The sequence below is a fragment of the Pinus tabuliformis genome, chromosome 3_2, assembly GCF_031772625.1.
Source record: "Pinus tabuliformis cultivar Carrire ecotype Pingquan chromosome 3_2, CPIR1, whole genome shotgun sequence".
Classification (NCBI taxonomy): Eukaryota; Viridiplantae; Streptophyta; class Pinopsida; order Pinales; family Pinaceae; genus Pinus; species Pinus tabuliformis.
Genome location: NC_142302.1, coordinates 104,666,469 through 104,693,429, shown reverse-complemented (window position 1 = coordinate 104,693,429; position 26,961 = coordinate 104,666,469). Strand labels below are relative to the sequence as shown.

The 26,961-nt window shown below is 42.3% G+C and overlaps 1 protein-coding gene across 1 annotated transcript in view; it reads left to right on the top strand.

Moving 5' to 3' along the window:
- LOC149180052 (protein ROOT INITIATION DEFECTIVE 3-like) overlaps positions 1-25,821 on the top strand; it is a 161,974-nt gene extending 136,153 nt beyond the window's left edge. Inside the window, exon 9 of the mRNA XM_089413744.1 lies at positions 25,523-25,821. Within this exon, the coding sequence (XP_089269870.1) occupies positions 25,523-25,729 (207 nt within the window). The 3' untranslated portion in view covers positions 25,730-25,821. The remainder of the gene's footprint in view (positions 1-25,522) is intronic.
- The last annotated feature ends 1,140 nt before the right edge of the window (positions 25,822-26,961 follow it).

Sequence of the window (26,961 nt, the reverse complement as noted above, 5' to 3'; positions counted from 1 at the left end):
TGCAATTAAGTTTGCAGCCCCAAAATAATAGTACTTGAAAGTGAAATCAACCATTCATGACACTATGCAATTAAACCAAAAGATAAGCCAATTTCCAAGTACAAAAAAATTAAACTTGTTGCAAAATGTAAAGGAGATTACAATGTTTGCATCCAAAGTACCTCTTGAAATAAGATTTGCATGTGAGACTTTAAACCATCAAGATAACAAGAAATTTAAGAACTTTGCAAACAAAGCAAATGTGATGGAATGTTGTTCTTGGTTTATTTTATTAATTAGTGCTAAGGCGAAGTTACAATTGAATTCTAGTCCTCGGATTTTATCCTCACCCAAATATTTGGATCTCATAATGAGGAGTCAATAAAGGTAAAGGGTCCCTAAAAGTTTATTCAACCAACTTAAGTTGGAGGTAAGTTTTAGTGATGCTTGAGGCATGTAAATAAATTAACCAAACAAAGAGAATTAACTTCTACTTGAAATGTACTTGCTTGACATGAAATAAAATGTTACTTTCTAAAGAAAATTTGTCCAAATACTTGATGCATATAAAATGTATTTAATGGCGAAGCATAAGTAAACTTGGAACTATGTTCAAGCCAAATAAGATCAAGTAAAAAGTGTTTGCACGCAAAAAAGCTGAACTTGTTATGGATTTAGAACATGTAGTAAATTAAATTAAAGTGCAACAAAATGAGTGTTACGCATGTTGTGTTAATTTCTCAATTAGATGATATACATGCAAAATGAAATAAACCAACAAAGTCAAACCACCAAGCCTCTCCAAAAGGTGGAGAGATAGGGATACCAATGGGTGAAACCCACCCTTCCAAAATAAAAATTTTTATTAGTTGTTACAAGAAGGAAAAGACAATAGAGTCTTTTCTAAAATCCAAGGAAAGTCTTCATAGATTGGGGCATCAAACCATAGACTTTTCCTCGCTCAAAATTTCTGCATGGAGTCTTTTCTAAAATCCAAGGAAAGTCTTCATAGATTGGGGCATCAAACCATAGACTTTTCCTCGCTCAAAATTTCTGCAATTTGAGGCCCACAAAGGCTTAACAAAATGCAGATTTTTTTTTTGAAGAAAAGAAGATAAGCCTCCTTTATGGCCATGGCCAAGAGAGAGCAAAAGATGGCCAAAATGAATTCGGTCTCCCTCAAGAAGAACACAACCTTATCCAAGATGAATTCGGCCTAAAGGTGGAAGAAATCACTAAATCTGAACCCCAAGGACCTGCATGCAAACTTGTAGGTACTTTTCTGATGATGAATCCCTCAAGTCGCTGCAAGAGAACAGGTTAGAAACAATCTACAACAACAAATGTTAGCTCAAGATAATTACAATGTATGTTACAAAAATAATCTACAAGAGGTTAGGCCAAAGAATATGAGCAAGGTCTTCTCTTTGACTAGCAATGACTTAGCTTTTTGAATAGGCAAATATTGATAAATGATGTACAATACGTAAAAATAATTTTTTCCAAGTTGATATTTTGATACAAGAAATAAAAGCTTTAAGAAACTTGAAAGAATCCCTGCAAGACACAAATAAGATATAGATGAGACTTTGGAATTCAAAACATGCGGGTTCTCCTTGAATATTTTTCAAGAATGGGTTGATTCCTTTGAGAATTTCCCCTCACGCTTGAAAATCTTGATCAAATAATGATTCATCTACAAAACTTCACCACAAATCATTAAATCGACATAAATTTAAATAAGTGCGGTGGAAAAAATTATTAGAGATATATTTATTATCCACTAGAAGATTTCTTTTCCTAAAGCAAATAATTAATTCTTATGCTAATATGAGATAGCTGCATACTAACATAACTTGAAACACGCATCAAAGAAACAATGACATGAGAAATAAATAGAAGTATAATAACAAGTCAAGAATTTACCACACATGCAAAGAGAAGAACACCATTACGCTTTACTCCAAAGATTGTTGTATTATATTGCAAGTAGTGAATACAATCCTGCAGAGTCTCCTCAAGCACAATAGCTCGTATTACATGATACAATATGAGAGCACAGGACCTCATTATATAGAGAGTTGGGAGCAAATCCCAAAGAAGAATGCATGTGAGAATTGAACTTGAAGCAAATCCCAAGGAAAGATAAGTCAAGTTTGATGTCGAGAAGATAGAGGCCTCAGAGCAAAATCGAATTCCATATGTGCACTTTAAGGGAAATTGAATTCCATATATGGCATAGTAAACATATCCATGAGTGAACCAAAGCAATGAGATAACTCCAGTGAAACCAAATCAAACTCGAACCAAATGCCGCCACTTTAGATGATCTTGTTGTAGCGGCTACAACCACCCTCCCAAATTTTTCCTTAGCTTCGTTTTGGAGCCTCCCTACCAACCTTTCATTGCAACATGCCTTGTCTTGTGAAGTACACAAGCTTCAACGATTTTCTTGCAGAATGACAGCCTTTCCATCAAAGCTTGTTGCATCCCCCTTACAGGCTGTTTCACCGGACTTGGTCCAGCTGCAGGCTGAGCAGCTCCCTCAAGAAATTGCGAAATTCTGGAGAGCAACCAACCTTCCCTCTAGAAATTGCGTAATTCTGTTTGACAGCCTGCTGGGCTCTAGAATTGCACAAATCTGCCTGTCACTGTTCACTAAGAAAATTGTGTAATTCCATTGTTTTAAGAAACAGCCGTTTCGATACCGAAACGGCCGGGTTGATCCGAGCCATTACCCTCTGCTGTGACCCGGCCCTTGGAACGGTTCGACTGGTCGAGTCAGCGATGACTCGGCCAACTCGGCCGTTTCTGTATTGACTCGGCCGAGTCATAACCAGTGGCCTGTAACCCCATCAAAACAACGATTTGACATTTTTTTAATGAAATTTTGAAGTGTTTGCTGATTGGTTTGAACTCCAATGTGTTTTATGAATTAGTTAAATGTTATTTGGGGTCCATTTCCCCCTCCCAAACCCTATTTAACACACTCAAATGCTCTCTACTATTGATATGCTATTCAAATTTCATGGTAATGTTAAATTCTTAAAGTAAAAGTGACATTCTCCTTAATCTTCATTTTCATCCTTTTACTTAAATTTTTAACATTACCATGAAATGACTCAGGATGTTTGAGAGTGGTTTCGGCCTCATTGGATTTCATATGGAGAAAGTAGAATTTTAGATTTCATTCAAAATCCAGCAGACTTATCAGTTTTTCAGGATTTCAGGATTGGAGGATTGCAATGTTTCCATTGAATTTTGTCATGTATTAGGGTATGGAACTCGTATTTAATCAAGAGCACCAATCCCTCTATGTACCTTGATGTTAGTGACATTGGTTGTCGAACTCCTCTAGGATTCGCTCCCAAACCAGGAGCTTCTGAAAATGTCGCTCCCGCTCCCGTTTTCGCTCTCGCTCCCCACTTTCGCTCCTGCTTCAGACTTCCAAGTAACACTGAGCCAGATGATGTTGGCAACTCTAGCAGTAGCCAGTAGTACTGGTCACAAACTTTTGTTGTAGAGGCCATTTATAGCCTCCTTGGTTATGTGTTTTTGTTTTGATCTCTATATCATCATCGTGTATGTATTGGACAATGCATTGGGTGCCATTTTGATATAATGGATATATTCATGAGCCTACTTTGATCATATGTTGTCTTCTATCTATATTCTAATGCTGTGTGTTTGGAAACATGAACGAAAATCTTTAAAATTATGTGTTTTTATAAAAAATAAATATTTAATGTATTTTTTACAATGACCGAGTCATTGCAATCGAGCCGGCCGAGTTGATACCGAGTCGGAGTCGGAGTCGGAGCCGACCCTCGGTCGAGTCGGAGTTTTAAAACATTGTGTAATTCCTCCCAGGAGGGCTGCTCAGCGCAAAAATTGCGCAATTCTGGGCAGTAGTCAACTGCTCTGCCCAGAAATTGCGCAATCCCTCTGGGCAACCAGCCCAACTCCCTCCCAGAAATGCGCATTTTTTCCTCCTAGCTAAGCAGACTGTTGCATGTGCAGTTGAGTTGATCGGTTCCCTTCGGGACTGAGCAAAACTAATTTGCATGCATGGGCTGCTCCTCCCAAGGCAGCATGCAAAGGCATCCCTTGTTTCAGGGATCTATTTTTAGCAGTTGGAGGTTACATGCAAGGATCATTTCAGAAACCTCCCACCAAGTGTTGCTTTCCCTAGATTTGTGGCATGCGCGTTGCAACCTCGATTTTATTGAAACTCATTAACTAGATACTGCATAGCTTATTCCTCACATCGATCTTGCAGCTCTGACATCCCACATTGCATCTAGGAGTCATCGACACATTCAACTCAGCTGTTTTGGGGTAAGCCTGCTTTTCATGTTTCGTGCTGCGTTTCTAGTGCTTTTTGTGTTTCGCTTCGTATGAATGTTGTCTGCTTGATTTTAGTGACCGCTTGCTGTCGTTTTGATACATACTAGCTTGTTCTAACACCGTTTCAGTTTTCGTTTGCATCTCACTGTTGTCGCATGCATGACATTGTTTTGCATGGACGGTCGCTGTTGCGACAACTCGCTTCACACACATGCATGCTTTCTCGTTTTCTGAATCCTATACTTGCTATTTGCATGAATGGTCATTCACTCTCGTTTGCATTCATCTCACCATGCATTCAGACTTCTCATGTTTTCAATCGCCCGTCGGCTAAACTGGGCTGCCTTGGCCCGGACCGTGCCTTGCCCGACTAGCAGTGTGCATTTTTGGTAAAAGCTCTGCCTTCCCTCCAGAAATTGCGCAAGTCTAGCCAGGCACTGGCCTCCAGGCTGACATTGCGCAATTCTTTGAGGCAGTGTTCCGTTGGCCCCAAAAACTGCACAATACAGTTTGCTGGTTGCATGTCGCTGCTGACTGAAATTGCGCATTGCGCAATTTCAGTCCTCAGTAGGCCAGGATGGACTGTGCATTGCGCAGTTTCAGTCCTCAGTAGGCCAGGTTGGACTGTGCATTGCACAGTTCCAGCAGTCAGTTAGCCACCTGATAGCCCAGACTATGCCTTGCGCGGTTTTGGCAGTTAGTCTCTCGAACTCCCGATAGAAATTGCGCAACCTTCATGATCAGTCTTACAGGTATGTTGCAAGTCAGTTCTCAAGTTCGTTTTGGTTTTCGACTAGCAGATTGCTTGCCATGAGTGTTGCCATGTCCACAAGTATCACAGGTGTTCATCTGCCTCTCAGCAGCACAAGTACAATGGCCTTCAGTAGAGCAGAGTCAAAGGACACCATTGCGAGCACAACGTGGGTTGCAGCCAATTAGGTGTCTATGAGCTTGCCTACGTATGAAGACATCAAGTTGTTTGTAGACAAGGACATCAAGATAAGATGGCAACAACATCACAACAATCAATATCACAGCAAGTAGCACCATCAGTTGTAGTAGAAAACAACACACTCACATGCAGCGAATGCAAGAGGAAGGTTGTTGACAACACAGGCGGAACAAAGTTGCAAGCTCAAGCAAATCCCCTTGTGATGAAAGCAACTTTGGAGATTGAGGCTATGAGGTGATGACACGACAAGACGATCACGCGAGAGTAGAGAAAAGAACAGAGAAGGAGTTGCATGTGCTGAAGCAACAACTCAAAGAAGAACATGAGCTGCATAGACGAGAGAATGAGTTGCAGCAAGAATAGGTACAACAACAGGCGCAACATGCACTCACGAATGAAACTGTGCCCATACAAGTTATTGTTGATTTGGGGTAGCATCAGATGTGCTCTAACCACGAAATTTGGTGGAGAGGTTAGGGCACATAAAGTCTCCAATACCTAGAAAGGGTTTGGGCAGATTCTAAATAGTTCAAGGGATATTAAAATAATTAATATTTTTAATGGAGTGCCTAAGTCTAAACTATTAATGTGGATTAATATGAAATTGTGTTAGAATGGTCCAAAAGACATGGATCAAGCCAGATCTAATCTTAGCCATTGATTGGGGACTTAATCTCGGTCGTTGATATGTCAATAGGAAAAGTATAAGAGGAGGCTTGAGGTTCACTTGGAGAAGCACACCAGATGATCAGTCATTCTATTCTCTAGAGCGGGGTTTGCTAAGAGAGATAGAATCAGTGATCAGGGGAGCAGCTGAGGGGCATTGAGTACATAGGAACAAAGAAGGCAGAGATTGTGCCGGGAGAGCAGCACAACAACCAAGGAGGGTGACATAGAGCTAGCAAGGGCTCACAAAAAGGCAGCCAAGTGCTGCGCAGAGCAATAGAGGGGCCAACGTAGCTGACGCAGAGGCTCCGAGAGCTGACGCAGGGCCTCTTGGGGCTGACGTAGGCCAAGAAAGGCTGACGCAGGGCCAACGTGAGACAGAGAGGGGCTAACGCAGTGCATAATGGGCAGACGTTGGGGTTGCAGGAGTAGTTTTATGCTGAGAAGCTGCCAGAAGGGTTTTTCGGGGTTTCAGCCAGGAGATTTCTCTCAAACTGTGAGGCATAGCTGCTAAGGAAATTATTTGTTGGGTAGTGCTTAATAACAAAACTCTCAGATAACTGCACCGGTTTTCCCGCATTGGGTTTTTCCAGGGACATTGGTCCAAAAATAATGGTGTCATGTGGTGTGTTTGTTCTTGTTTCTTTGAGTTGCTGATCTGTAATATGTTGAGCATGCACTGGTGTTTATTTTTAGTATTTACTTTGTAAATAACTTGTTAAAGAAAAATTAACAGGTAGGTAGGAATAAATCAGAAAAAGTGCATGAAGGGTTTCCAAATTAAGTAAACTTAGAAACTTCAACATGGTATCAGAGGGAGGTTACAGATCACAAGAGGACTAAGAGACATCAGTCGAGCGGAGCAATAGCAGCAGAAAACATCTGTCTCGAGGTGACAAAAGCTGTTTCTGGCAGCGTAGAAGCCAAGAAAGTGTGACGCAGAGCCAACCAAAGCCACATAGAAGAAGCCAGGAACTGCGCAGAGCCTCAGAGAGGCCAGCGTTGCTGATGTAGAGGGCCAGAGGGCTGACGCAAGGCATCCTAGGGTTGACACAAACCCATCCAGGGTGACGCAGAGTTAGCGTGATGCAGATAAGGGTTGATGCAGTTCACAGAAAGGCAGTTGCTGTGGTCTAGAAGGCTACAAGAATATTGCAGAGTGGAGCTGGTGAGGTACTATAGTCAAAACAATACCTGACAGAGCAGGGCCAGAGGAGTTGTTACTGAGGGTTTCTAGCCGAGGAACCTGGATCAGCAGTGCAATTGCACAAGACTATCAGAGTAGGGGGCATCTTGACAAGCGACAGAAGGATTTCCAGGAGGGAAATCAGGACTTAGAGGGAGTCTAGAAGAGAACTTCCAGATGGGAAGTAGAGACTCAGAGGAGTCAAAGAGAGAACTTCCAGGAGGGAAGTAGAGTGTCATGGCACTTCACAGGGTAAGAGAGCAGGATAGACTGGACGGAGCATCGAACTTCGCAGTCTGGAAGGCCATAATCTTATTAGTGCTTGATAGGAATCGTGTTAAGAACTTCGCCTTGAAGGTTATAGCTATCCCAGTCGACCCCAATGATAACGACAAGTCCTAGGAGGCGATGGCGAGGGCCAAGTGCATTATCCTTGATGGGTTCAAGGATCATGTGGTACCACATATAGCCGAGAAGGAAATGACAGTTGAGATGTGGGAGGCTCTCAAGAACTTGTACCAACATACTTCTGTGCAGAGAAGAATGTTGCTCGAGAACCAGATGAGGTTGTATTAGATGAAGAAGGGTCAATCGATTGACTCCTTCCTCGGAGGATTGAATGAGATCCGAGATCAGTTCACTACTATAGGAGCAACATCGGATCAAGAGCTTATGGTGAGGACAACCCTAAATGTTGTCTAAGAAGAGTGGGAAGTGTTTGTCTAGAGTATCCTAGGCAGAGGGACTCTCCTACCTTGGAACGAGATGTGGGCAACTATTCGCCAGGAAGAGATCAGACGACAGTCAAAGATAGGTAGCAGCACCAAAGGGATTAAGGTCAAGCAGCAGGAGGAGGATGTGGCCTTAGCATCTGAGGGAAAGCAGGAGAAGCAGAAGAAGAAAGCTCTCTCCAAGATCAAGTGCTTCCACTGTGGGGAGATGGGTCATTATGCGACCCAGTGCCCAAAGAAGAAGAGTAAGGGAGAGTCTTTCGAGACTAAGGCAGTGCCAGCAAGGATAGAGAAGGAAGTTTTGACAGACGATGACTGTGCCATGAGTGCACATGTGCCACTTGAGAAGAAGTGGGGAGACATCGAGCTATAGTCAGGCGGATTACAGACGATGAGGGGCAGGATCCTCGAGGTACCTAGCCTCTTGGATTAGACCTTGCTACAGGAGCCCCAAAGAGGAGTAGCAGGACTGGCTGAGTAGGGTAGAGATGGATGGGGATGGAGTGACAGAGAGAGCTACAATGTAGGATTTCCGGGACAGCACAAGGCTAGTAGGCTGCAACAGTGCGAGAGGCACAAGAGTGTTGCACTAGTGTAGGATGGCACAAAGAGGTGTGCAACGGTGCGAGATGTAGGGAGTTGTTGCAGCAGTGCAAAGGTCACAGAGAGAGCACTTGTCAGCGATAGAGGGAGCTTCAACATCAATGGGTGTCTCTAGCCCAACAAGGAGGTGAAGTTGGGAGATCAGTTACTTACTTCTCAGTAACTGAGTTGCAATGCAGCAGTGGGCAGCACGATGCAACATGATGAGAGGAGGTGCAGTGCAGATGCAACATTGGGTGAAAGGACCAGCAATAACATGGATGCAGAGGGAGCTGTCGTACAGATGCAGCAGTGGCAGTGGCCGAACCATGGGCTACAGTATAGGATACAACAGTGCAGAGCATGGTGGGTAGCAGGCCTAGCATCAGCATAGGGACTGATGCCGGATGATCAAAGTAATACTCAGTGAGGAGTATTTCTAGAGCACACTCCTCGCTAAGAGGGAGTGTTGATTTGGGGTAGCATCAGATGTGCTCTAACCACGAAATTTGGTGGAGAGGTTAGGGCACATAAAATATCCAATACCCAGAAAAGATTTGGGCAAATTCTAAACAGTGCAGGGGATATTAAAATAATTAATATTTTTAATGGAGTCCGTAAGTCTAAACTATTAATGTGGATTAATATGAAATTGTGTTAGAATGGTCCAAAAGACATGGATCAAGCCAAATCTAATCTTATCCATTGATTAGGGACTTAATCTCGGCCGTTGATATGTCAACAGGAAAAGTATAAGAGGAGGCTTGAGGGTCATTTGGAGAAGCACACCAGATGATCAATGATTCTATTCTCTAAAGCGGGGTTTGCTAAGAGAGATAGAATCAGTGATCGGGAGAGCAACTGAGGGGCATTTGAGTACATAGGAACAGAGAAGGCAGAGATTGTGCCGGGAGAGCAGCGCAACAGCCAAGGAGGGTGACGCAGAGCCAACAAGGGCTCACGCAGAGGCAGCCAAGTGCTGCGTAGAGCACCAGAGGGGCCAACGTAGTTGATGCAGAGGCTCCCAGAGCTGGCACAGGGCCTCCTGGGGCTGACGTAGGCCAAGAAAGGCTGACGCAGGGCTAGCGTGAGATAGAGAGGGGCTGGCGTAGTCCATATTGGGCAAATGCTGGGGTTGTAGGAGTATTTTTGTGCTGAGGTGTTGCCGGAAGGGTTTTCCGGGGTTTCAGCTAGGAGATTTCTCTCAAACTGTGAGGCATAGCTGCTAAGGAAATTCTCTGTTGGGTAGTGCTTAATAGCAAAACCCTCAGATAGCTGCATCGGTTTTCCCGCATTGGGTTTTTCCGGGGACATTGGTCCAAAAATAATGGTGTCATGTGGTGTGTTTGTTCTTGTTTCTTTTAGTTGCTGATCTGTAATATGTTGAGCATGCATTGGTGTTTATTTTCAGTATTTACTTTGTAAATAACTTGTTAAAAAAAATTAACAAGTAGGTAGGAATAAATCAGAAAAAAGTGCATGAAGGGTTTCTAAATTAAGTAAACTTAGAAACTTCAACAGTTATAGATCCATCCCAACAGCGGGTAGGGAGCAAACATGGTGAGCAGTGTTGCTGATTGCATGCAAGGGAATTCAGTAGCATGCATGTCATTATGCGCACGCATGTGATCTAACCCATTTGGCACACTCACTGAGGCAAAGACAAGAAGCAAGTCCGATTGGAGTTGAACATGCAGTTGACAGTTGATGCGCATGACCACCAACACACACTGGAAGATCAACACAGACACTATACATCAGTGTGTTGCCGGTTCGGCCGCACCCAAGAAGACCATGCGCATGTTAGCAGACAAGTTGGATGGAGGAGCCACACCAATGCAGCGGGATGCAACGGAGGCAAGAGTTGGCTTCAACAAGATGTCACCATAGAGCGCATGCACACCATCACAGACGACCAAGCTCGGCATCAGCTCAATACCTTCACCATCACAAGCATGTCAAAGAGTTTGTCTCATCACAACGGACCGAGTGTCAGTGATGTCTTGCATGGCTTGCTCAAGCCATTTTGTCTCACATGAGCACATGTGCATTGTAATGTAATGTCTTGTCAAGTGGAAGTTCAAGTGTCGATAGATGGATGTAACAATCATAGAGTAGATGAAGAGTCATGAGGGTAGATGAACTCTCACAAAGGGGAATGTCAAGGGTCACCCCACCCTTTGCTATAAATAGAATCTCATAACTCATTCTAAAGGCTTTTGGTCAGCCAAGCTTTCGATAGGACTATCCTAGAGAGAGCTTGGACAATATTGTAACGAGCCTTGGCTTTTCCACTGCGCAGAGCTAGTATATCTCTTCGGAGGAGCAAGCGGTTGTGGCTATAACGTTCCGCTGTCGGAACTAGTGGTTAGACATGGATGTATTGTATGACTGGAACTTACACTTATTAATATAACAGAGCCAACATGTTTCATGCATATGTTGTATTGTATTCTATGCTATCTGGTTATTCTAAATGATATATGTATTTGTTTGTTTACACATGCATGTATGGACTTTTTTGTGTATGTATGTACGAATCTTTCCGAAACGTGTTGTTGGTTTAACCATCACTTTGGATTGCGCGCTAACTTGCCTTCCATGTTGTGATGCATCTTTGCTCGTGTGTTCCCTTCACAACTTCGTGTTATCATAGGTTTCCAAGGGGCGCACTCATCTCAACCCCCGTGTGTTTGAACCTCTCATGCACCTTCCTTAGCTTGCTGCAGCTGTCACACCCTTGCTACCAACAGAGACATCTTACTTGCCTCTACGCGAAATCGTGGTCATGGCATTACTGTACGAACCACTACTGGGACTCCTACACCAAACGGTCTGAAGTCTAATTGGGACTTCTTACCAGGGAGATCCCCTTACATGTTGGCGGGTCCAGCACCGTCAATATTTTGGCTCTAGAAGGAAGGGCCAGATGACAAGCTTAGTGGTCACATTTGTTTTGAATCTCTACATATCTATCATGACTAACTATAGAGTTGCTCTTCCGAAGTGTATGTCTTATGGAAATGACTTCATTATCTCGGAAAAGCTCTCGGATAACTTGTCACATAAAACATTTGATGGCGGAGGCCACGTAGCCTTGGTTGGGCACACGGTCGATGTTGTAGGATCATGCGAGAGACATGGAATCTTTGAAGAGTACATGACATGCCCACTGTTCGTCTACACGCTTCGAGGGCACCACATGCACTGGTGTGCCATGTTGCCCGAAAAATTTATTCGTTTTCTTGCTCATGTGGTCGCAAAGATAGACTGTGCTTTCAATCAATTTAACCATAAAGCACTCGATCAAGGAATTCTAAATTACGAAAAGCACCCAATGAATTCGTTGATCAATTTTACACACGCTTTTGTAATCTTGCATACCGATTTCCCGAACATGAAATTGATTGGGAATTTCTTTATGGAAGATTTGAGTATCTTCTTTGCATATCCGAACCCCGCTCAGCACACTCTGGTGATGGAGCTGCACAATCACAGACAGTCATAGTTTCTGTCACAAGTGACTGTCTGCCTTCACCTCATCAAACAACTCCACCACCGTGGAGTGATGTGGGAGATCATGCACACACATCTGTTGAACTGTCACATCCTCCCACCCCACTTGCTCTTGATATTTGCGCAGATTTGGCTTGCAAGCCTATTGGTTGTCACGTGGATTCGTTCCCTCAACCTCCGTCCCCGCATTCTGTTGATCCTCTGGATTGTACTGTCTTGTGTTCTTCCATTCCAGACTCCTCACCTGCTGTGAACGAGGATCAAGTTGTCGATGGAGTTGGTGTTATGCAATGAACATGTGCCATCATTCATGATGAGTGTGTGCGGCAATCTAAAGAAGAAACCGTGGTGAAGGATGACTCCTTTCCAGCGGCGCCTCATCTGCTTTATCCTAACATCCCTTGTGATTCTACCACTGCTGATTTCCCCTGTGAAAGCCCATTTCCAGATGTTTCGACTTCCGATCATTCACAGGACACGTCGGATGTCAGTCTGTCATCACAGTGGGGAGAGGACACATTTTCCTTAGAAAACCCGTCCAATTTGTCATCTGTCATTTCTAAAAACACAGAGGGTGAACATCTTTGCTTCTCATCTACCCCTCTGCCCGATTCATCAAATCATGAGGATGCCTTAAACATCCCGAATTTTCTAACCTTGGTTGTCATGATCTTTCTACTTCTTCATCTGATCACGATGTTGATTCAATCGTTGTTAATCTGTCTAAGACACTGGTCTATGATGATCTATCTGTCAACGAAGTCGAAACCCTGCAGATTGTCGAGGCACTTCAGCCCGAGCTAATGGTTATGTCAGGCCCTCGTTGTCCTGAGGTTGGTTTCACTTCCGGTTAGGAAATTGTTGAAACACTCAAGGCTCCTCATCACTCTCTTCTTTGCATTGAAGATCAACCAAACACCCGGATTTTGCTTCCTCTACTCAAACTACACGATCCCATCGCTCATGTGTTGGAGGAATCTTACACAACAAGCACACATGCACAATGTAAGTGGTCTAATTTTCTCACGTTTCTTGCATGTCACAGTCAAGAGAATGCATACACTCAACATTTGCATGCACTATAGCACAACACCATGGCAGCTCCACAGAGTGCATGTCATGCGCTTTCACTCATCTTTGTTCTGTGGTCGCTTGTAAGCTCAAAGTGTGTTCGTCTTCATCGTTATATCTTTCATGCTTGCTGGTTTGCGCAATTGCGATGTTCGCAAACTATGCCTTCACCAACATGGGTCAACCAATGCGCCGGTGGCTGCATTGGAAGTATCACTTCACGTGAGATGACCCATGCATTGTTAGCTTAGGAGTAGGAGTAGTGTTTGCTTGCATGCATGTTTGCTTCTTTCTTTGTGTGTTTGTTTGCTTGCTTGTTTGTTTTCTTACTCACTTTGCTTCCACATTTGCTTCTGCTTCTTGCTTTGTTTTTTGGTTTGTTTGCTTGTTACTGTCCATAGGTTAGTTTTGCATGGACTATGTGCGACTCTTGAAATATGCACTCCCTGTTGTCGCTGAATGGTAGTGCTATAACTCACTTTCGAAGCTCCTAAAATACTTATGGAACTGCCTCTCTAAGGTGAGCACGGATGGTCCCTCGAAGTAGAGGTTGAATCTCCTGCTTGAGAGATTCGTGGCTAAACAACCAGTTGACTCAGCTAAACAGCAGAGCGAACAATCAAGTAATTTTGTTTGCAAGATGTATGAATGAATCCAAAATGAGAGGTGCTCCCTCCTTATAACTCCTTGGGCCTCCCTAGCCTCATGTGGGCCCCTCCATCCACCTATTCGACTTTCCCTGCAAGCTATTCGAATGGGCCAATTTGAACTCCCATGTGGGTGGCCCCCACATTCCACTAGCAACCAAATAAAGTCGAATTGCCTGCTAAGTCCCTAAGTCGAAAATTATGGGTTCTCTACTTTAGCCAAAATTGTGTAGCAACACCCTGTTACAAATGTGTTTGAGAAGGGTCATGACAACAACCCAATAATGCTACAAGCCCCATCAATGTATGCCTGAAGGGGACTGTCTTCTGAAAGCACGACAACTCTTATGGCTGTCGATTGAACCAATTGCTCCTCATCGATGGCTAACTCCAAGGATGGCTGCTCATCCTCCGCCATGGGCTCAACATGAGCCACTAACTGCCCCTCCATAGATGGCTCATCATGCATAACATCCTCAACAATCAGTGATAGGTAGCTACGATCTAGAAACTCTGTCACAAATCTGGATGCCTCTATACCTTTTGGCTCCTCATGAAAGGTGGATATGTCTCCATACACCTCACCAATATGATGTGCGTTGCTATCATCTGAAAACTTGGATACAGCTCCGAACACCTCATCAATGGATACCTCAACAATGGATGGCACCTCCTCAATGGTGGACACTTATGTGTGTTGGGAAATCAAAGCAATTATATTAGGGTTTGATTTTCCTTTTTTGATAATTACTTGTGAGTGTGTTGGCTTCTTTTATTTCTTTATTATCTTATCTTTCATCAAGCAATTACCATATTATGTGTGTATGAAGATTACAAAACTAGAGACACAAGATATAGGCACTATGCTAGAGCATAACCCCCCTTGAGGGGAAAACTCAGTCAAGATAATTCTTCCTTTCAATAGTATTCTTTGAGACTCTTCACCTTAGAGCAAGACCAGACTTTCCCTCCACACCAAGTCAGCTTCCTAGATCTTCGACCCCTTGCAGCAACATCGACTAGGCAGCAGCTTCCGGCAACAAGCAGCGTCCAACAACAACAAAATCTTAGGAGACTTCAATCTCCCAATCCAGAACACGAAGCAAAGAGAGAGAGGCACCAACAAAAGTTCGATTTTCTTCTTCTATAGACTTCCCCAAACTCGCACTTCTTTTGACCTCCTGACAATAGACTTCACACTTCTTGAGCGCTTCTTGAGATATCGAACTAGCTTGAGAGTTGATGCTCCAAATGACTTTGACCTCCTTGTATATACATGCTTCTTGTGGGTCGAATTAGGGTTCCTAAGTCGACTTGATCTCTCTTAGGCCGACTTGATGTGGAGGGTAAATAATTCATATTTGACTCAATACTAAACCTTTTTACAGGATTCAAAAGCCGAAGGAAGGTCCTCTTTGAATGTACAATGACTCTATAAACTCAATATTAATCCTAGGAGTCCACAATGAGAACTTTGACTAATATAATGATAACCCAAGCATGAAACCCATGCTCTAATAAGTCATTGTTACAATAATAAAAATTCTTTTCTTTATTCTTTTGACAAGTACATTACATCATGACTCAAGTGCATTAATGAAGACTAAACATAGTTACATTTTCTAACACTATGTCTCCTGGCACTTCGGCAATGGATGGCCCTATGGGTGTGTGCTCTACTCTCTCTCCCAAGGTGTCAGCCAGAGCTATCAAAAGAATATCCAAAAAAGGTCTTCTCCCGTGTCACACTGGACACGTCGACATGCTCCTCACAATCTAGTGTGTCCACAACCTCATGCTCAACCTCCTCCTCAGGCTCTTGATTTCTAAAGCTAGGTCTCTACCAACAAAAGCCCCCCCTGGTCTCACCCTCTAACTATCCCTATCTTGTCTGCTCCTTTTGAGGAGATCTGCTACCCTGATTCTGTCGACTTTCCCCACACATTGTAGATGGCTACACCCCCACGACCTGTACATCACTAGTATCTCTGCTGTAAGGATCAAGCCTACCCATCAAAGCTTGTTGCATCCCCCTCATACGCTGTTTCACTGGACTTGGTCCAGCGGCACGTTGATTTGGGGTAGCATCGGATGTCCTCTAGCCACAAAACTTGGTGGAGGGCTAAGGCACATGAGATCTACAATACCCAGAAAGGGTTTGGACAGATTCTAAACAGTTTGAGAGATATTAAAATAATTAATATTTTTAATGTAATCCCTAAGTCTAAACTTAGGGAAAATAAAATATTAATGTGAATTAATATGAAACTGTGTTAGAATGGTCCAAAAGTCATGGATCAAGCCAGATCTAATCTTAGCTGTCGATTAGGGACTTAATCTCGGCCGTTGATTTGTCAGCAAGAAAAGTATAAGAGGAGGCTTGAGGGTCACTTGGAGAACACACTGAGGGAGACCAGTCAGTTTAATTTCTGGAGCGGGGTTAGCTGAGAAATTGAACCAATGGTCTAGTGAGGAGTCAAGAGGCAACAAGTACAAAATAGAGAGACAGTATCAGCTACTTGAGATCAGCGCTGAGGCAGGAGAGGAAGACGCAGGGCCAGAGGGAGCCACGTAGGGGAAGTAGAGACTGCACAGAACTAGCAGGGCCTGCACCATCCACGCAAAGGCTGTAGGAGTGACGCTGAAGGCGAGAGAGGCTGCACAGAGTCTTAACAGGCTGACGCAGAGGGTTTCTGGCTACGTAGAGGTCAGCAGGGCTGACCCTGGGATCAGAAGAATTGCTGGAGAATTTGTCTATCTATGGGTAAGCTAGTTTGGCACCCTGTTGTACTAGAAAATCGCTGAATAATAAAATCCTCCCTTGCTGCAACGATTTTCCCACATTGGGTTTTTCTGGGGACCTTAGTCCAAAATATCTGTGTCAATGTGTTGATTCTTGTGCATATGTTTGTTTCTGTATTACAGTGTGATATCTGCAGCCGTATTTATCTTAATGTTTATTGAAGTGATTTCATGAATAACTTATGATGGAATATGTAGGAAAAGTAAATCAGTTGCTGCAGTGATAGAATTTTCACACTGCAAGCTGAGCAGCTCCCTCAAGAAATTGCACAATTTTGGAGGACAACCAACCTTCCCTCCAGAAATTGTGCAATTCTGTTTGGCAGCCTACCCGGCTCCAGAATTGCACAAATCTCCCTGTCATTGTTCCCTGAGAAAATTGCGCAATTCCTCCCAGCAGGGCTGCTTAGCCCATAAATTGCGCAATTCTGGGCAACAGTCAGCTGCTCTGCCCAGAAATTGCGCAATCCCTCTGGGCAGCCAGCCCAACTCCCTCCCAGAAATGCGCATTTTTTCCTCCTAGCTGAGCAGACTGTTGCATGCGTAGTTGAGTTGACTGGTTCTCTCCGGGATCGAGCAAAACTGATCTGCATGCATGGGTTGCTCCTCCCAAGGCAAGATGCAAAGGCATCCCTTGTTTTAGGGATCTATTTTTAGCAGTTGAAGGCTACATGCTAGGATCATTTCAGAAACCTCCCACCAAGTGTCACTTTCCCTAGATTTGTGGCATGCACGTCGCAACCTCGATTTTATCAAAACTCATCAACTGGATGCTGCAAAGCTCATTCCTCACATCGATCTTGCAGCTCTAACATCCCACATTGCATCTAGGAGTCGTTGGCACATTCAAATCAACTGTTTTCGAGTAAGCCCACTTTTCATGTCTTGCCTGTGTTTCTGGCGCTTTTTGTGTTTCGCTTCATATGAATGTTGTTTGCTTGATTTCAGTGAGCGCTTGCTGTCGTTTTGATACATACTAGCTTGTACTAGCACAATTTCAGTTTTCGTTTGCATCTCACTGCTGTCACATGCATGACACTGTTTTGCACGGAGGGTCGTCGTTGCGGCGACTCGCTTCACACACATGCATACTTTCCCGTTTTCTGAATCCCGCACTTGCTGTTTGCATGAATGATCATTCACTCTCGTTTGTACTCCTCTGAGCATGCATTCAGACTGCTCATGTTTTTAGTCGCCCGTCGGCCGGACTGGGCTGCATTGGCCTGGACTGTGCCTTTCCCGGCTAGCACTGCACATTTCCGGAAGCGAAGGCTCTGCCTTCCCTCCAGAAATTGCACAAGTCTAGCCAGGCATTGACCTCTAGGCTTGCATTGCGCAATTCTTGGAGGCAGTGTCCCACTGGCCCCAAAATCTATGCAATGTAGTTTGTTGGTTGCATGTCACTGCTGACTGAAATTGCGAATCGCGCAGTTTCCGTCCTCAACAGGCTAGACTGGACCGTGCATTACGCAGTTCCAGCAATCAGTCAGCCTCTTGATAGCCCAGACTGTGCCTTTCATAGTTTTGGTAGTCAGTGTCCTGACCTCTCGGTGGAAATTTCGCAATCTTCATGATCAGTCACACATGTATGTTGCAAGTCAGTTCTCAAGTTCATTTTGGTTTTCGACTGACAAATTGCTTGCCATGAGTGTTTCCATGTCCACAGGTATCGTAGGTGTTCCTTTGCCTCTCAGCAACACAAGTACAATGACCTTCCGGAGAGTAGAGTCAAATTGTAGCCAAGCAATTGTCTATGAGCTTGCCTACCTATGAAGACATCAAGTTGTTCGTAGACAAGGACATCAAAATAAGATGGTAGCAGCATCACAGCGATCAGCATCACAACGAGCAGCACCATCAGCAGCAGTAGAAGGCAGCACACCTGTATGCGACGAATGCAAGAGGAAGGTTGTCGGCAACACAGAGGCAGAACAAAGTTGCAAGCTCGAGCAAATCCACTTGTGATGAAAGAAACTTTGGAGATTGAGGCTATGAGGTGACGACGCAACAAGACGATCATGCGAGAACAGAGAAAAGAACAGAGAAGGAGTTGCATGTGCTGAAGCAGCAACTCAAAGAAGAACATGAACTGCATAGACAGGAGAATGAGTTGTAGTAGGAACAGGTATAGCAGCGGGCGCAACATGCACTCACGGATGAAACTGCGCCCGTACAAGTTATAGATCCATCCCAACAGTTGGCACAGAGCAAACATGGTGAGTAGTGTTGTTGATAGCATGCAAGGGAATTCATCTGCATGCATGTCATTGTGCACACGCATGCGATCTAACGCATTTGGCACACTCACCGAGGCAAAGACAAGAAGCAAGTCCGACTAGAGTTGAACATGCAGTGGACAGTTGATGCGGATGACCACCAATACACAATGGAAGATCAACACAAACACTATGCATTAGTGTGTTGCCGGTTCGGCCGCACCCAAGAAGACCATGCACATGTTAGCAGACGAGTTGGATGGAGGATCCACACCAATGCATTGGGATGCATCAGAGGCAAGAGTTTGCTTCAACAAGATGTCACCATGGAGCGCATGCACATCATCACGGACGACCAAGTTCGGCATCAGCTCATCACCTTCACCATCACAAGCATGTCAAATAGTTGGTCTCATCACAATGGACCGAGTGCCTGTGATGTCTTGCATGGCTTGCTCAAGCCATTTTGTCTCATATGGGCACATGTGCATTGTAATGTAACATCTTGCCAAGTGGAAGTTCAAGTGTCGATAGTTGGATGTAACAATCATAGAGTAGATGAAGAGTCATGAGGGTAGATGAACTCTCACAAAGGGGAATGTCAAGGGTCACCCCACCCTTTGCTATAAATAGAACCTCATAACTCATTGTAAAGGCGTTTGGTCAGCCAAGCTTCCGATAGGACTATCTTAGAGAGAGCTTGGACAATATTGTAACGAGCCTTGGCTTTTCCACCGCGTAGAGCTAGTATATCTCTTTGGAGGAGTAGGCGGTTGTGGCTGTAACGTTCTGCTATTGGAACTAGTGGTTAGACATGGATGTATTGTATGGCTGGAACTTACACGTATTAATATAATAGAGCTAGCATGTTTCATGCATATTTGTATTGTATTCTATGCTATCTAGTTTACTCTAAATGATATATGTATTTGTTTGCTTACGCATGCATATATGGACTTTCTTGTGTATGTATGTACGAATCTTTTTGAAATGTGCTATTGGTTTAACCATCACTTTGGATTGCTAGCTAACTCGCCTTCCATGTTGTGATGCATCTTTGCTCGTGTGTTCCCTTCTTAACTCCGTGCTATAATAGGTTTCCAAGGGGCGCACTCATTTCAATCCTCGTGTGTTTGAACCTCTCATGCACCTTCCTTGGCTTGCTGCAGTTGTCACACCTTTACTACCAACAGAGACATCTTACTTGCTTCTATGCGAAATCGCAGTGAAGGCATTACCGTACGACCCACTGCTAGGACCCTTACACCAAACGGTATGAGGTCTAATTGGGACTTCTTATCGGGGAGATCTCCTTACATGTTGGTGGGTCCAGCACCGTCAACAGATACCAAATATGCTTTGCACAGATCCCTAGGAACTGCGTGATTTTCTCAAGTGAAACTCATAATCCTCCATGTGAAGTGCTAAATGTAGAAGCAACTCGAGCTAATAGTGAGATAAGGCTCGATGGAATCCTCAATTTAAATATTTCGTAGAATATTCTTTCAGTGCATCAACTCCACTAATAAATTCGATTTTCCACATGTGCAACTACTGCTTTATCTCTGGGAAATTCGATTTTATGAAATAATGGTGTATTTATGATGTTGTGTGCTTAGTCATCTTCCTCATGTCCATTGACTCAACTCTTTGACTTAGTATAATTTCCAAGTCATTTCCACATCATTCTGTCACATGGAATAATTTATTTCTCTCTATTTTATTTAATTCTAACCTAATTAAATGCCACAATTTCCACTAAATTTTGGAAATGTGGGTTTTGAGGGTTCAAAACACATTATTAACCCCTCAAAGTGTGTCATAGTAGAAAGTTGAGGGTAAGAGGTGTAATTTTTATTACTCATACTCCATACAACTTCTCTAGACTACACTTATTACAATTTAAATACAATTTTATTTGCAATTTTTGACTTGCGGGAAATTTAAAAAATTTAAAAATGACTACTTAAACCTAACCAAATTCCATGAAATTTGGTGTGATCTAGTATGGTAATATACATTGAGTCTAGACACTAAGATGTGTTAAGGACTCAACCTTCAAACCTTCACCTCGACTTTGGTGTAAAAAGTGAGTGAAAAAACCTAGAAAATTATCCGCCTCTGAAAAAGAAGGGATAATTAACTAGATAAAGAAAAAAACACTCCAAGGTGTATTCATTTGCTGATCGAATCCCAACATCCTAGCCCTGTTAGAGACTCAAAATTCATCATTATAGTATCACTTATTACAATTCCTCGTAGGGTGTGGAATCTGGGTATAAGATATATGATGAGAAGATAGAAGTAGAGTTAAAAAACTCTGCTGACTGATGATATATAATGGTACAAGTGTCCTCTGGATCATCCTTGGGCATGGATTTTTCCATATAATCTTCAGGTGTCATCCCAGTGGTCAACAGGTTTGAAATGTGAAATGATCAAAGATGCCAAAAGTGAGGCCCTCAAGGTTATATTTATAAATTGATTTTCCTTTTTCTCCTAAGTCTAAAAAAATGTCACAGCTTGCCTACAACATCAAAATTGCGAAAATGGCCATACTGAGCAAAATTTATGCAATTGGGGATATCATAGTCCTCCCTACCAAAATTTGCTTGTCCTCAAGCAACTGTATGCTGGATGTTGCAACACCTGCGCACCCTCCCATGTAGCATCCTCAGGCAAATCCCCCCATCTGACCAAGAACTCCCTGATGACCCTTTTCCTGAGCCTCCTCTCCCAAACCTCCAAAATGGCTTGAAGAACCAACACAAGATGTCCCTTCTCATCCAAGGGTGTTAAGTTTGTTGAAGCTATTACCTGCTACCCCAATGTCTTCTTCAGGCATGATACATGGAAAACATTAAGTACCATGGTCCCTGGTGGGAGCTCTAACTCGTATGCCACCTCTCCTACACACTTGGTCACCTTATAAGGCCATAGAAATGAGACTTAAGCTTCTTGGCCCCCTTTTGTTTGACGGTCAACTGTTTGTATTGTTGCAAGCGTAGATAAACAAGGTATCCTACTCCAAATTGCCTCTTAACCCAGTGGCGATCTGCATAGACCTTCTATTGATTCTGCGAAACCTGTAGGGTGTCCTTGAGAGTCTTGAGTATCTCTTGGCTCTCTTAGATCCAATCTTTGGCCCTTAGGGCCCTACTGTCTCCAAACACCATGTCAGTGAAAGATAATGCATCATAACCATAAAGAGATCTGAAAGGAGACATACTGGTGGGCACGTGATAAGAGGTGTTGTAGCAATACTTCTCGAGGTGTAGCCACCTCACCCATGTACGCTGTTGCCCTATCACATAGTTCCCCAAGTAGCCTTCGAGTCACTTGTTCACCGCCTCTGTTTTTTCATTGATCTTTGGGTGGTAGCTAGTGCTGGGTGTGAGCTCTGTGCCCACAAGTTTTAAGAGCTCTTGTCAAACCCTCCCGCCCGCCCCCCCCACAAGTTTTAAGAGCTCTTGTCAAACCCCCCCTCCAATGAATATGCTGTCCTAGTTGCTAACAATGATCTTGGAGAGACCATGGAGTCAGAATACCTCCTTGAAGAACAACTTGACCACCTTTGAAGTTGAATATCAGTCTGGAATGGCAAAGAAGTGCGCAAACTTCATCAAGCAGTTGATCACCACATGTATACATCAATAATTGCATTTTCTTTTGACAAGTACATCATCAGGTCATGACCTAGTACAATAAATGAAGACCTAACCTAGTTACATTTTCAACATAATTCTCCCTGAAATTCCTGTGCTAAACAACACTCCAACTCTTGTGCTAAATAGCTCCAAGAGGGGTTGAATTGTGTAAGAGAGATAGTCAAAAGATGTCTCCAAAATTGCTCCCCTTTGCCTCAAGTACTCTAGCCCATGTGTACCCATTGGTGGTCCCCACAATCCACTAATTTGCCGCCTTTTTCCTTGTGGGTTGAATTGCCGCCCTTGGGTGGCCCCCACCTTCCACTAAGAAATCGATTTTCCTTTTCCTCCTAAGTCCAAAAAATGTCAAAGTGTGCTTCCAACACTAAAATTGCAGAAATGGCCATACTAAGCAAAATTTATGCAATGGGGATATCACATCAAAGGTCAAAATGGCGACATCAGCCCCAGCCCGAACCCCAAAAAAAAAAGAAAAAAAGAAGAAGAAAATAATTGGCATCCTTCACCGAAACTGTGGGTAACAGAACAGTCTGACAAGGAGAAAAATTAAATGAAATTAATGTAATTTTGCATAAAGGCATTGTTTTCTTTTATTTACATTAATGGTAGGGGATTATTGGACATCCCTTGTAGGGTCAAGTGACATCTTTGCATCCCCTATTACAAGAGAAGGCTTGAGGACATCCTAGACCCCTCCCTTATATTTCAAAGGAGTTAGGGGATATTTCCTGTTCATTGAAACATCCTTGGAGTGTGGGGGATATGGCAAATGGACACATCCCTGTCGTAAACTACTATATAACAACATAGATATGAAGTAAATGTAGGGTGAAAGGGGGACTGGTCAATGGAAATGGTATTGAAGCAATTACAAAGTTTCTCTTTCACCCACCATTTAGTATATTAAATATTTAGAAGAAAATCATTGTTCGATTCACTACCATTAGTGTTAATGTGAAAGTTTGGAGGGGTGTTATCACCTAATCTTGCTCCTTTGCTACATTCAAGTGGCATGCTCGGAAAAATCACAAATCAACATAAAACTCACAATACAATCAACTACATGATGAACAATTAGGTAAGGTCAAAACATTGAAGGGCCGTTCCTGTGATCGTGCATTTTATCCTTAGATACTCACATTGATCATGCATAAAAAGACTCGATAGTTGTGTAGGTCCATAAAATTCATAAAGTTGGTTTCCCACAATGCATAAATGCCTAGAGATAAAACTGAAGCAGTGAGGTGGTTGCACTGTAGCATGTAGCAGTAGAACCTCTAATCACATTTGAACTGAATTAATTTTTCATCGGACACAATCTTGTCATCACATCGGGCTCCTCGAAGGTGTTTATATCTAAGTTGGTGAAGGGTTGGGATTCATAATGGCCTATCAATAACAGACCTGGTCATGCAATTGGAAGAGGAATAACCAGGAAATTGCAGAGTTATGCTAAAGGATATTATACCATAGATTCAGGAATCGTTCATTTTTATTTATCTATTCCTAGCTACACTCCGTTCTAGCTACTTGCTTGCCTACCACAATGGCCATCTACAAGGGGACACGGTGCTTGCATCCATCAAAGAGAGAGACTTGAGTATTTAAGAATATCTAAGGGTCCTCCCACGGAGAGATTTGAAACCCATCCATTGCAAATTACTCTCCTGAGGTGATACAATACAATTTTATATTACTCTCAATTGGAATAAAATGATGCATTGTTGATTATAAAACTGTAATGTATCTGCTGAGGAGATCAATTTGCAGAATATAGGCTCCAAAGCTCTCTGCTCTGTGGGAAGGTCACTTCACCTTATTAAATACTCGAGTTCTCTCTCTCTCTCTCATGGTTGTGGCGGCATGGCCCCCTTGTGGATGGCCATTATGGAGGGCAAGCAAGTACAGGAGAGCATTTTGTAGCTAGGAATAGATAAATTAGAATGAATGATTCCCAGCTCTTTGGTGTAATTCCTTTAGTGTGACTCTGCTGTTTAGTCGTTATTCCGATTTTAATTTCATGACCATAATTATTAATTATTGGCCCCTGTGAATCCCAACTCCTCACCAACTGAGATATCAATGCTTTCAATGAGCACATGTGATGACAAGTCTGTCTGAGGGAAAATTGCCTTAGCTTAAATGTGATTGGAGGTTCTACAAGCCGTTGTGCAATCACCCAGCCACTTCAGTTCTGTCGCAGGGCATTTATGCTCTGCGAGAAACTGACGTTATGACTTTACGAGGTTATGTGACCATCGAGACTTTTTTCCATGTGATTGGAATGAGTATCTAGGGATAAAACCCATGATCATGGGAATCGTCCTTTGATATTTTGACCTTGCCTGATAGTGCATAAATGGCGTGTTAGTCATGTAGTTGACTGTATTGTGTGAGCCCGTATGTCGATTTGTGATGTTTCTGGGTATGTCCACTCAAATATCACAAAGGAGCAAAATTAGAGTGATAAGAAGAGGTTATTTGAGGGATTATATATATTACCCTTTGTGGTTGAAATGTGGCTGCCTAAGACAATTATTAAAAATCAGACGAATCCCCAAAGCATGCAAAGCATATCATGAAATATTATCTATGTATCTCTCAAATATTATCTTTTGAATCTGCAGTCATGCAGTTTAGAAATGCATTTTTCTTCTTATTCCTATGTATGAGGATCTACCTCTCTATTTTTATTTTAATGTTATTTTGTTCCTTTGAAGCTGCAATGAGAAAATTGATAGATAGATTGAACAGAAATACATGCAAAGTTGGTTCTTTGGCTCTTTAAGGAAGGATATATCAGAAGTGTACAATAGTTATCACTCGTAGTTTGAAGGTTCTGAACTTTGTTTTCTTTAATTAAATACCAAATATTAATCCTCAATTTGGAGGCATATATTCACTTTTGTATGAAGTATGTGTATTTATATCTCCACACTTCTCTTATCTTCGGAGTTTGTATCCAGTATGGGAATTTGTTCTCCATAAACCGGGACAAAGCAACACAACTTTATACAGATGACGCTTCCTATACATTTAAGACATTTTAGAAGCTTACTTTTAGGTTGCTCACAGATAACACCTTTGTTTTTGAAAAGTTTTAAGTGTCCTTTAGATTTATTTGTATGATTGCTGTTTCGGAATATTTTGAATTTTCAGCAAGAAAGGTCTCCAGAAGCGGTACAGATGAAGGTTGAAACCAGTGTGGAGAACCGTATGTGGGCTACAAGTATGATCAAGCACTTGATAAAGGTCAATAAAAGTCTCCGTTCAAAATTTCTTGATATGGTACAAAGCCGATTGTATCCAAAATGTGATGATGTCAAGGCAAAGAAAAGGAGAAGATTAGATGTTGAGAACGCATGATAGATCATAATGATATTAGGACAAGTTATTTCACAGGAAAGCGAAGATTAGTTATATTATAAATGTGTTGTTATTGCAAATTTTCTTCTTTCTCTACCTTGCATTATTTTGCTTTTAAGTTTTCCAATCTCTACCAAGTTTTATTAAGCGGCACAAGGGCTTTAAGATTCAAAACTGAACACAAATTTTTCTATTAAAAATTGTAATTGTTGTTGTGTTTTTTTCTTTTTCTTTTTTAAATTCTTATCCTGCATTACAATATTTTCAAGGAAAAAAAATACTAATTAGGTCTCATAGTAAGTATCATCTTATAGCAAGTGCCATCCTTGGGATGTGAATCTTTCATGTAACCTATTACAAGCAGAATAAAAGCCTAAGGAGGATATTTGTACATCGAATACATGTGAATGTTTGCACCTACTTAGAGCATTTGCAATCGTGAATGATACCTCTAGGTTGATAATTGTATGTGTAGTTTTTTTCTTTTCTTTCTGTCTCAAGCTAATTCTTAATAGAATGTTGCATGATCTCCATGGCCAAATAGATAGTCAATGTATAATTTTTTTTATCTTTTTCCTGATAGAAATGTACTCATGTTGTAAGCCAATTTGATAATAGATTATATATTATTTTTTCTCTCTTTCGAACATACTTTCATGTTAAGCTAGTGTGGAATGGATGAACTATAAATATACAATTATAGGTACATGTTTGTTGAAGTTTGGTCTTGTATTGCTTATGCTTGATTCTTGGATCCATTAGTTAAACCCAATGAGGTGATTCAAATTTGTTGTTAACTCAATTCTGCCAATAAGGTAAGACAATGCTTGTAGGGTGAAGCAAGCATCTATCAAGGCACTTTGGATTCACCCAGGAGACTCTACAATTAGTTGTTATGCAAAGATCAAAGAGATGCCTCACATTGTTGCTCCCCATAATGAGTAGAAGATGAATTCGATCCCATTGGTAAATATCTCGATGAGTACATGGAATATTACAAGCATTCCTTTAAAGAATGCACAAGCGGAAATTACCTACTCAATTCATGCACCAAGGGAAGGAATGAAGTACACGAGATGCGACTCCAATACAAGAAGATTCCTTCATGGGAGCTATATTGGGATATATTGTAAAGAAAATGGGAGGTCACCATCTTATGTGATGTTGTGCAAGAGATACATCAAGATCAAGAAGAAGGTTTTGGCTTGGACCACCAAGATGAAAGAATCAAG